General features: G+C 46.0%; 1 protein-coding gene across 1 annotated transcript; it reads left to right on the forward strand.

The window, feature by feature from the left end:
- Nucleotides 1-1,737: 1,737 nt before the first annotated feature.
- On the forward strand, nucleotides 1,738-10,367 carry si:ch73-233m11.2 (NACHT, LRR and PYD domains-containing protein 12). The gene is made up of 9 exons (XM_048245185.1): nucleotides 1,738-2,143; nucleotides 2,319-4,104; nucleotides 5,979-6,140; nucleotides 6,565-6,732; nucleotides 6,942-7,115; nucleotides 7,399-7,569; nucleotides 7,716-7,886; nucleotides 8,657-8,824; nucleotides 8,924-10,367. The coding sequence occupies exons 1-9, from the start codon at nucleotides 2,098-2,100 to the stop codon at nucleotides 8,991-8,993; spliced, it is 2,916 nt and encodes a 971-aa protein (XP_048101142.1). The 5' UTR covers nucleotides 1,738-2,097; the 3' UTR covers nucleotides 8,994-10,367.
- Nucleotides 10,368-12,254: the final 1,887 nt, after the last annotated feature.

Consider the following 12,254-nt stretch of genomic DNA (forward strand, 5'->3'; position numbering starts at 1 on the left):
CGCCACCTCAACACACCGGCATGGGAGTCGAGCTCTCTAACCACTGAGCTAAAAGCCCAAGCTTCCAACTCAGCGGTTAGAGCCGTTCTTAAGGTTAGGGGTGTGAGGATTTACACGCACAACTAGCATCACCAGCTAGCATACACCAGCCCCAGGTCGGTTAACAGTTGATCCAATATTAGTTGTGCAGAAATATAGCCCATCTTATACACACCAATTGAATTGAAATAGAAATGGTAAAGATTTGTATTTTTTGTAATTATTCCATATTTAGTGTAGTTATATCAGAACCTGAAGTAGCCTACAATCCAAATGCAAGCATAGCATGAAACTTCAGAGTATTACTGTACCTTTCATTTGAGGCCAAGATTATGCTAAGGGGTTCATATGCAGTAAGCATTTGATTGCCAGTATGCATTTTGGATAACCCAAAGTCCTATGGGGAGTTTTCATAGGGCATTTTACAAAATGCATGAGCATATCTTGGCAAATAATGGTCTAAAGTACTCATGTTGTCATTCTATATTGATATCTTTTTGCACACAGCATGAAAAGACCTAATGCTAGGACTCAAGTCATATCAAGTCAAGACCTACAGGGCTGAAATGTGGTCAGTTCAAAGATGCTTGTTATCCAGTAGAAAAAGAAAATAATAATCTAGCCTTTGTAACTTTGTGTCAGTAGGCTACATCACACAGTTATCCTATTTTTTTTCCAACAGTGTCTCAGCTTTCCAAAAGAGCAGGCATTTGATTATTGGATACAGTATGTAGGAGCAATGCACTCCTCAGTCAAAGTGTTGTCAAAATGGGGCAAAAGGAAACATTCTGGGAAATATTATCTAGCAGCAGTCGCGTTGTCATTGTTTGTGTCAAACTAGTTGTGGATTTGTTGTAACATTAAAAGATGACTTACTGTGCTGAAGCCATGAACTGATGCTCGAAGCTTCAAGGTGAACGAAACTTGGAAGAAGTAGGTAACAGGTTCGTGTTCAATAATTCACGTTCAACAATTCCAGGATACGCGTTTTTTCATTGGTTGTTGCGTTAAATCTTACCCAGATACAATAGTGCTATTTTCTGATTGGCTATTGTGTAGCCCCTCTCGTTATTTTTGATTGGCTGATAAGTGACAGGCTCAACTCCAGGGAGACGCGCTTGATTCCTGCCGGTTCCATAGTGAAAGCGGCGCGGCCAGAGACATTTTGGGCGCTACGGCAGATAGCCTACTAAATATATAAATATTTTTTCTGCGTGGGAAATACAATGTGTGGCGGGAAAGCGTGACAAAAGACTGAAATAAGTGACTGACACTTGAGAGCCCTGCTAGATGTGTAACAGGTAGATGATGCAACTTTTTATAAATCCATAGTACCACATATATTATCATCTAATGTTGTGATAGACCTTTATATCAACTTAAGGTCTATTGGATATTACCAGTTTTGAACTTCCATTTGCTATGTATGGCCTGAGCTCATGCAAGTCAGAAGGGGGAGGATTATTTGGGAAAGGTTTTTGAGGTTATTTTTGAGAGAAAATAATTGTCAATCGGTCAAATTTGAACACCAACACAACAAGAGGGTTAAGTCCTCAGCACTAGTCTGGTACTACTGAGGTAGATGAGTTTACTGTAGGCCTAGTCATAAACAAGGCATCCTTGCTTGAAAATAGTGAAATGCTGGCACCTAGTGGAAAATGTTATACATTAACCTACTGTCGTAATTTTAAGAATCACTGGTGTGGACGAGCGACCTAACGAATATCTACTTATACTTTTGTCTAAACCATTTTACACATTCGTCTGGTCATGATGTGAACTTTAGAGTGTGCATGAGATGCATTCATAAGTTATTAGCTTATTGAAACGACATAGGCTCTTTTTCATGCCCGCAAGTAGACAGATTATGATTCATTTCATGTAGGGTGTGTTTTGGACTGTGGAGTCGTTACGGGATATTGCACATCATTCACTTCCTTTCCTTCTCCATTTCTATCTTGTGCTAAAGAGTGTGCAGTTGATGTTCGACTTGACTTCGAATTTGAACATCAGAATCGTTTCGTTTTATTTTACAACGTGTGTTTCAAAGAGAAGGTGATGGCAACAACTCAAGATGGCTCCGATAGCACGGACAGTTGGCTAAGTATGTCTTTGAGTTCGACCATTTAGGATATTAGTTTTTCAGACTATATTTTCCCCGTGCTTCCTAGTAGTCGATCTTAACAAACAAACAACTAAACTACGACAGGCTATGTATTGTCTCTGTACATGATCATGTTTGCACTGGGCTAAATGGAATCTCGTTCTCTGTCTCACAGTTGCACGATCAGCGCACATGCAGGCGTTGCTGACGCCGCCGCTGACTCCAGAGGGGAGAGACTGCCTCCTGGGCCGCGAGTGCCCTGCAAGTGTGCTCAGTAGAGATCAGCACACCCCCCTGACAGCTGCCCTTTGCCCTGAAGCAAGCCAGCTCACAGAACAGGACAAGAGCAGACAAGGCTTAGATGAAGTCATCACCAGTGTGCTGACTTCTGAAGACACACTGTTGGAAAAGAGGGTGGTGGTGTTGGTGGGACCGGCAGGGGCAGGGAAGAGTATGTGTCTAGAGAAGTTGGCACAGGATTGGTCAAAGGCCCAGGTGCTAAAGGGCTATGACATGCTCCTACGCGTGTGTGTCAGTGAGTGTGTGACCACGTGGGTGAGTAATGCGAGGGAGTCCGGGTCTGTGGGAGAATTGGAGGAGATGAAGCGAAACTGTTTGTCTCTGGAGAATCTTCTCCTCTTGGCTCACCCTCACCTCTCCTCCGCGACCATTTCTTACATTCTGGGGGAACGGTCCTCCTCCTCAGCCGCCCAGCCCCGGCTCCTCCTGCTCCTGGACGGGCTGGAACAAACCCCTCACCTCCCCGACATCTCCAAGCTGCTCTCCCCTCCCTCTGAGCTCACTCTGTGTTCTGACCCCAGGCAACCGGTGCCCATCTCCCACCTGCTCTGCAGTCTGGCGCAGGGAACACTGCTGCCCGCTGCCTCCCTCCTCATAGCGTCCAGACAGGTGCCAGACCCGGACGCTCTGCCCCCTGGTGGCAAGTGTGTGGTGGTGCTGGGCTTCTCCCCGTCTCAGAGGAGCCGGTTCTTCCAGCGCGTCCTCCCCGACGACGACGGGCGCCTGGCATCTGAGTTGACCCAGGTCTGTGAGCGCGGGTTTGGGGTGTATGAGCTCAGCAGCCGGCCCTTCTTCTGCTGGACGCTGGCCTCCGTGGCTTGTGCCTTGCAGCGAGCTGGAGGTGCTCCTCCCGAGACGCTCACGCATCTGTTGGCCCACGCCGCAGCCCTCCGCCTGAGGCCCATTACCACCAGCGCCAGCCCGGCAGTGGCGGGTCAAGCCCAGGAGGCGCCCCTCGTCCGCACTCTCCTGCGCGGGTTAGCCCAGCTCGCGCGGGTCTGCTCCATGGACGATTGTCGAGACTTTTGCTCCCGAGAGGAGCTGGCGTCGTGCGGTCTGGAGCACTTCCTCTCCTCCCCGCTGTTGAGTACCTTTCTGCGAGAGGGCTTCAACGCCCACGGAGACCGCACGTTCGTCTTTCTGTGTCCCGTGATGCAGCAGTTCCTCACGGCCGTCAGCTTCTTCCTGGAGGGCTGCGGGTGGGACGGCGGAGCGGAGGAGATGATGACCGATCTGAAGGAGGCCTTTGTGGAGCTGGCGGAGGCCTTTGTGGCCGGTCTGTCGGAGGCGTCCCAGCGGGCGCCGCTGGAGGGACTGCTTGAGGCCGGCTACGCTGGCGGTCAGGCAGCAGAGGTCCAGCGCTGGCTGGAGACCCACGCGCGGGAGACCCTGGAAGGCTACTACAAAGAGCGCCACCTGCGCTGCTTCCATCTGCTGAGGGAGACGCAGAACCGAGCGCTCGTGAAGCGGAGCATAAGCAGCCCAGGCGCCAGACTGGGGATCAGCTACGGTGGCATGGAAAGGGCAGACTGCGCTGCACTGAGCTATGTGCTGAGCTGCGCTGAGGAGGTTCAGCAGCTGAACCTTTACAGCAGCAGGGGCCTGACCACTGATCATACGTCACTGCTGCTTCCAGCCTTTAAGCTGGCTCACAGCATCATGTAAGGACACTACATCAAGATCACTAGCATAGGCTTGAGTTCAGTTCAGCATGGAACCCATTAGGACTGCACAATGAATCCATTTTTAATGCAATTAACTAATCGCAAAGCAGCTCACAACTCTGTCCACACATTTAATCTTGATTGATTGATTGATTGATTGATGATTTTTGTACTAATGTCATCCTCCTTGTGTAACAGAAAGTGAAGCTTCTTTTGCATCTGGCATCTCACGAATCAGAAGTGGCCCTACTTAGATAGATAGATAGATAGATAGATACTTTATTGATCCCCAGGGGAAATTCAAGGTCTCAGCAGCATACAGACAACACACATTCTTTAACAGCAGAAAGAGTAATTAAAGTATATAATATAAAAACACAACTAAGCAATAAGGACAGTAGAAGATAAAGAATATGCTAAATATACTAAAATACAAATTATACTAATTAAACTTAAATACAATATATAAAAATATACTATATAAATATATAATATATAAAATAAAAATGACAAAAATACAAATTATACTACACTTAATCTAAATCAATTCTAAAAACAGTATCCACATAGTGGTGATTAATCAATCAGAGGCGCTTGCAATGACTGAAGCAGGGACTGAGCCTGTGATTCTCTGTGCATAGTAAGGTATGGTAAGGTGCTCTAAGGTGCTCTGTGTAAATGAGTGTCATGGTGGTAGTGCAATGGTGATAGTGGTCATGGTGATAGTGCAAGTGAGTAAGTCCAACAGTGCAACAATGCAGAAATAAAGTAAAGTCTATATATCTATATATTTAACTATTTAAGAAAAATGTATAAGTGTGGCCACAGTTCGGCTGTGGCATGGGGTTATGCATATGTGCGAGATCCACCACCATCTCCTTGGTCTTTGAAGTGTTAAGTTGAAGATGATTGAGTTTGCACCATTGCACAAAGTCCTCCACCAGGCTCCTGTACTCCTCCTCCTGCCCGTTCCTGATACACCCCACAATTGCAGTATCATCAGAAAACTTCTGCATGTGGCATGACTCAGTGTTGTAGCTGAAGTCAGATGTGTACAGGGTGAACAGGACTGGAGATAGCACAGTTCCCTGTGGCAAATTACTTAAAGCCAAATTTGGAATACTGAACTGAAGCTTGACTCTCAAAAATGATATCACAAATCAAATTGCAATTGCAATCTGCCAGAAAAATTGCCTTTAGACATTTTCCCCAAAAGGTGCAGCCCTAGAATCCACTGCAATCTGTTGTTTTCTGTGTGTTCATTCTGGTACGGAAATGTTCCGGGAAATGGGTTGGGCCATCATATGTGTGAATATGTTGAAATTGTGTTGCAACATGGACTGATGAAGTTGTTTTCAGTATAAAGCTTCCAGACTACAACTCTACCACCTCCCTAATAGTTCAGTAGTACAGCATAGTTTGGAATAGAACAATGCTGCACAGGACTGCATATACCTTCCAGGTGGAATCTAATTCAAATTCAAATTTATTTTCATTCATATTTACATAATGGGCCCTAATTTAAATGCTGGTCAAAGTGCAAAGTCTGAAGTGTAACTAAAGGTAAATGAATCAATCACTATATACAAAATCTACTGGCTAATTTAATACCACAACCAAGATCCTGAGCACACACAGGTGAGCCAGCTCAATGCTCCCACACGGCACAAAGTGGATTTAGTTCATGCGCAGGACACAATTGTTTACTGACTTTGCACTTTCCCCGGCCTTTTAACAAGGGCCCGTACTGTAGACTCTGTGTACTGAGTTGGTTTTGTCACTAATCCTGCCTGTGTATCTGTGTGTGTGTGTGTGTGTGTGTGTGTGTCTCTGTGTGTGTGTGTGTCTGTGTGTGTGTGTGTGTTCCTCAGACTGTCTCAGAGTGTCCTGACTCCAGACTCCTTGGCCCATCTGGCGGAGGGCCTGAGAGAGGGAGTCACCACCCGGCTTGACCTCTCCTACTCCAGCCTGGGAGACGAGGGCGTCCAGGTGCTGTGTCCCGCGCTCACCCACTCCTCACTGCGCACGCTCAGGTACAGAAGCACATGTCTGCCTGCGTGAGTGAGTGTGACGGTGTCCTCAGTGTCTTCAGCAGCAATGGCAGCGTTTCTGCATAGCTTACACAGTCACACTTGCATTACATTTGCATTCCAAACAGGACATTGCTTGTGCCACAAAGTAATGTGAGTGTCTGCTGTGTTGTCTGGTAGAGTGGTTGCGTGCACATCCCTTTAGGCCAGGTGCCCGACAGGGTCTTCAGGCAAATGGAGCCATGTCAGGTTGAAGGTCCATTTGCCTGAAGAAGACCCTTTCGGGTTTTTTAATTAATTCAAGTTTGGGAGTTTCTATGGTGTGCGGACATTCTCCGTTTGTTTTGTCTGCTGTGTCGTGCAGTGCCCGAAGCTCTATGTGTGTTTAATTGTGTATCTGTGTACCTGTGTGTGTATGTGTGTGTAGTGTCCCTGTGTGTAAACTCACCGCTGCGGTTTGCAAGGACCTGTCTGTGGCTCTTGCAGCCTGTGAGCTGCGTGCTCTGGACCTGCGCGGCAACAAGCTCACCGACGAGGGACTCACGCTGCTTAGCAACGCACTCAAGAGCCAGCAGTGTAAATTGCAAGAGCTCAGGTACACACACACACACACGTTCACACTTCTCCTTCAGTGTGCTTATGACAGTGTGTGAGGAGGGGAACTGCCTTTGGTTAATGTTGAGGCACAAATTACCTCAGGCAAGGTCATCTGTGGTGTAAGTGTTTTTAACTGTGTGTGTTTTTGTGTGTGTGTGTGTGTGTGTGTGTGTGTGCGTGTGCATGTGTGTGTGTGTGTGAAATTAGTCTCCACAGCTGTGATCTTACCGCAGGCTCCATGAACACACTCTCCGAGGCCTTGAGCTGTGGTCACTGTCCTTTAACATCCCTTGATCTGACCAGAAATGACCTGTGTGACCCTGGAGTGAACGCTCTCTCACGTGGCCTCAGCAACCCCGGCAGCAAAATACACACACTCAAGTAATGCACACGCTCACATGTACACAGTCAACCTCTCATTGTAATAGCACTGGAGTAAACACACACTTTAGTCAGGCACATGTTATAGGGAGAGTGCAGATAAACAGCCTTCTCAATCTCACTCACATGAAGCAGGCCTCAGACAGACAGACAGACTGTCCACTGAAGACATAGTCATCATATCACATCACATCTCTCAAAAGCCTGAGGATAATGTTCAAAGCTGCTTCAAAACTAGACAAAAAAAGCTGATAAGAGTGTGTTTGTGTGTGTGTGTTTCCAGGCTGACTGAATGTGGGCTGACTGGCTCATGTTGTGCAGCTCTGGCTGCTGCTGTGCGATCAGGAGGCTCACTGACAGAGCTGGACCTGTCCTGTAATGACCTTGGCCAGGAGGGGGCGTTGCTGCTTTGCGAGAGCCTCAAGGGGCCGGAATGTTCTCTCATCAATCTCAGGTGGCAATCTCTCTTCTAATGAATGAGAACAATTCCCATAAAGTTGGAAGCACCAAGCATATATACAGTAGAAGGCAATATAAAAATGTGTGGGTTTAAAATGTATCTGTTTGTGTGCGTGTGTGTGTGTGTCTGTGTGTGTACAGTATGACACGGTGTGAGCTGACCCTGCCAGTGTTCAGTGCCCTGGAGGAAGTGCTGTGTGGTGGCTCTAAGCTGAAGGCTCTGGCTCTGGGTTTGAACAAAGTGGGAGACCGAGGAGCCAGACACCTGTGGAATGCCCTGAAACACGGCCACTGCAACGTACAGGATCTGGAGTGAGTACTAGCATCTCTCACCCACTACACACACACACACACACATACTCATACACACACACAGCAACATAGCTTCACTGACATTCTACCCTGGAACCACATCCAGAGTGCAAATGTTTCTTCAACTCCTGCACACCCACGGGAACACTCATACACACAAACCTACTACTCACATGGTAACCTCTCTAGGAACATTTGGAATGACATCTCTCTGGATTCACTCTCTCCTCTCTGTCTGCACACGCACACAGATTTGATGGATGCCAGTGTGACAACTCTGTGTGTGTGTGGGGGGTCTTTGTGTCAGTCAGAATTTGCATGTAACGTCACATTTGTTTATGTTTGTACAGTATAACAATTTCTTAGTATTCCCTCCCTTCAGTATTCCCAGAGAAACTCCACAGTGTTTGGTTTTTGTTTGGGAGACCGGATGCCCCCACTTTGTTTGTTTCCAGTTTTTGGAGCCTGGGCTGCCTATAAAGACAATTTTTTTTACAGTGTACTCACGGGATGGGCAGCTAGCGGATTGTGAGGAGATGTTTGCTGATGTGACAAAAATGTTATGGGTTACATAACATTTACCGTACATATAACAGCGATCGCTGACTGCACCTTTAACAATAACTATATTTGCTCCTGTCATTATTGTTATTTTTGTTGTATGTGTAGTTCCTACAGTCGTAATTATTCTATAATGGCCAATGGATTAATGGTGAATTAATTCTGTCCACTGTGACGTGTGTGTGTGTGTGTGTGTGTGTGTGTGTTAGCTTGGAGATGATTGACCTGACAGATGAATGTGTGGTGGATCTGTGTGAAGCAGTGAGGGCGCATGGCTCTCTGAAGACTCTCATCCTGAAGAACAACTCTTTGACTGACAGCTCCATCCCCAGCCTTGTCCAGCTGGTAAAGAGCTGCCCTGGCCTCAAGGAGTTCAAGTGAGTGGTGGTGACCGCAGTGTCAAAAGATAGAAATAGAGATTTGTGTCACATTTTGAGACATTTGATTCTTGTTGACCTGTTGTTGTTTTTTTTCAGTTTGCAGTATAATGACCTGAGTGAAGATGTGTTTGAGCTGATGGAGAGCTGTTCCAGGATCAGATACTGAGCCCTCATGATCAGCACACAGCTACTCAAAGCCCTTTTTCATTACAGTTCAGATGTCAGTGCTTGTTTACAGAGTGTGCCCCAAAGGAAATGTACAGGATTCTGTTCTTCTGCTTTTCACTATTTGGCATTTCATGTATTGTATTATATAGGATAGCATTGGTACTTTATGTAGGGGAACTGTTTTTCAGTAAGTAGAACATGTCAGGTCTTCTTTGGCGTGACAATACAGACAGTATTACAATAAGACACATTGACCATTAAACCAGTCATATCACAGTATTAGTATTGCCAGGAAAAAATAGTTTTGTGTAGTTTTCATATATGGGTTTCAGCAGTTCCTTCAGAGTTTTTGAATTTTAATTCATTTTAGTTTTATTTAGTCTTTAAAAATTGCTTTTGACATTTACATTTATTCATTTAGCAGACGCTTAACCAAAGCGAAAGCGACTTACATTTGCAGGGTTCCCACAGGTCATGGAATTTCTGGAATATCATGGAATTTTGGAAAGTCAGGGAATTTTATCGTTTTTAGGTGCAAAGTCATAGCCTGGCTAGCAGCGTGAATAAAATCACGTGCGTAAGGCAGCATGGGAAAACCCAGGCTAGCAAAGTCATGGAATATCAGGGAATTTTCAATTCAGAATTGGTGTATATCTGGTTATTAGCTTTACTGCTTGCTTGAGTAGTTGTGGTTAGTCCAACTTTGTTCATTCAAAACCCATTTATTCATCTCCCGCTCTAAAAAAAGTAAAAGATTCTTGAACGCTACGGGACTGTTCTGAAATCTTGTATCCTTCATTATAAAGTAGGTCATGGAAATTCAGTTTTTTTGTCAGGGAAAAGTCATGGGATTTTACATTTCACTTAGAGTGGGAACCCTGCATTTGACAATTATATTACAAGGGTCACTGTTCCTTGAGAATCTTGGGATTAAGTGCCTTGCTTAAGAGTACAATGGTGGAAGACAGGTGTTGAACACCACAACATTTTCAGGCTACTGCATGCTAGCCCAGCTCCTTACCCACTACTCTACCACTACCCAGCCAGTTTAAGCATTTAGATTATTTTTGGTAAAACCTTTATAAGATCCTAGGTGCAACATACAGCGCGTTTGCAACTGCCACCAGCCAACTGTGCCTTGTTATTGTGTCCTGTATCATGTTGTGTAATGTTAAATAGTTAAATAATGTTAATGTTGATTTACATTATTTTTTACTGCTGGTTTTACTTTGTTTATGTTAACTGAAGCATCCCTGGTACCTTCAGATCCATGGTAGCAAAGTATCTTCATAAGTCAGTCATTCATATTTGAGTTATTAAAACAGCAGAGTGTAACAGCATATTTTTCACCACAATAAAACATTACACTTCATACCATTGGCAGCATTGTACTATTTCCTCTATTTCAGTCTGTGATCGATGTGCTTTCAAGCCTGAAGTTTCAATAAAGCTTCATTATAAATCACGTTACAATTTAGCAGCTGTCATGGTTTTGGGACTTTTTGGCGGCCTCTGGTGGTCATTTGTTTTAACACATGCTTTGTTAGCCTTAATTCTATGTTATTCATTTCACCTGTGTCCTGTTATCTCTGTCATGTGACCTGACCATGTGGTATTTAAGCTCTGCTCCTGCCATGCCCTTTGCTTAGTCTTTGTTTGACATTGCTTTGTTACATTGCCTAGTTACATTGCCTAGCCACATTGCCTAGCCTTGCTACTGAACCCCGTTTGCGGCACTCTGGTACTTTTGGACTTTCGAACTGTGTCTTGGATTATTCTCTTGGATTGCCCCTGTATGGAATACTGTTTGGACTAAATCTCCACTTTGTGGAAAAAACTGAACTTTGTTAAGGTATCGTTGCAAAGTTGCCTCTGTTTGGAATTTTCTCTCCTTTGTTGGATTTTGTGATCTCCTGTGTGTTTTGGAATATAATCTTCATATTGGAATAAAGAAGAAGAGTTATTGTCTACATAGTCTCTGCACTTGAGTCAACCCAACTGCTGATTGCTCATTAGGTAAAGAGTCAGTACTTGAATCCAGAGGCCTGGGTTCAATCCCCGAGCGTGACAAAAGACTAAGCCATGAATGACTCAGCAGAGACTCCAGGAACTCCCCTCACGGATATGGACCGCCTAATGGCTACTTTGAACAGTTTTGGAGCCACCATGGACACACATGCTCAAACTCTCAATAGACAACAGGAAATAGTTGGCAGGCATGATCAAATGCTAAAGGGGCTGCTGCAAGAAGTGCGGAGAATTGCTAATCCATCACCACCAGCGCCATCCCCAGCTCTGGTGGTTCCTGCACCCCTTCCAGGGTCTAACCCGAACCTCGACTGCCAGCACCCCAAAGATATGACTGTAATACAGGTGGGTGCGAGGGTTTCTTGACACAATGTGACCCTGACATTTTGAATTACAGTCCTCAATGTATCCCTCTGACCCGATCCCGAATAGCCCTACTTGATAACCCTGCTGACCCCGACAAAGCTTTGGCCTGGGCAACTGCTATCTGGGGCCAACAGGGTCCGATTTGCTCTGACTACAAGGCTTTCAAGGAAGAAATGCTGCGTTTTTCGACCAGTCAGCGGTGGGACAAGCGGCCAAACAGCTCCTCCAACTTCGCCAGGGGCATAGCAGTGTAGCTAATTATGCCATCACCTTCAGGACCTTGGCAGCTGAGTGTGGGTGGAATCAGGAGGCCCTCATGTCGGGTGTTCCATCATGGGTTGTCGGACACGCTAAAGGATGGACTGGCTTCTCGCGGGTCCTCACAAGGAGTTTGAGGCTCTGGTTTCTCAGGCCATTCAGCTTGATAACCGACTGCGGGAGCGCCGCCGGGACCAAGGTCCACCCTGGTGGTCCACTGAAGCTCCCACCTCATCCAGGTACCTGAGCTCTACACCTCTCGAGGATCCTGAGCCCATGCAGATTGGAGGGGCCCGTTTACCTCAGTCAGCTTGAGATCGCCGCCAGAAGGCAGAGATGTTGCCTTTATTGTGGTAAGCGGACCACTTCGAGCCTCTTGTCCTGAGCTTCTGGGAAAAGGCCAGCCCCCTCAAAGCAAGGGAGGGCGATGACTGGGGCAACTTTCTCTTCTGATTCTGCGAGGGCGGGGAGTATTCCTTCCTGTTTCTCTGTTGTGGGGAGAGCAGCGACACAACTTTCAGGCTTTTATTGATTCAGGTGCTGCGGAAATTTTATGGACATTAACTTGGCTCAAGCGATTACAGGTGCCCCAGGATGCTGTTAACCC

The sequence above is a fragment of the Alosa alosa genome, chromosome 6, assembly GCF_017589495.1.
Source record: "Alosa alosa isolate M-15738 ecotype Scorff River chromosome 6, AALO_Geno_1.1, whole genome shotgun sequence".
NCBI classification, from domain to species: domain Eukaryota; kingdom Metazoa; phylum Chordata; class Actinopteri; order Clupeiformes; family Clupeidae; genus Alosa; species Alosa alosa.

What these genes read in the sequence shown, in the direction of transcription:
- si:ch73-233m11.2 (XM_048245185.1), top strand. Translation starts at nt 2,098, where the DNA reads ATGGCAACAACTCAAGATGGCTCCGATAGCACGGACAGTTGGCTAA. An exon ending in TAGCACGGACAGTTGGCTAA is followed by an intron (nt 2,144 to 2,318) that starts GTATGTCTTTGA and finishes TCTGTCTCACAG; the next exon opens with TTGCACGATCAGCGCACATG. An exon ending in TCCTCACTGCGCACGCTCAG is followed by an intron (nt 6,141 to 6,564) that starts GTACAGAAGCAC and finishes ATGTGTGTGTAG; the next exon opens with TGTCCCTGTGTGTAAACTCA.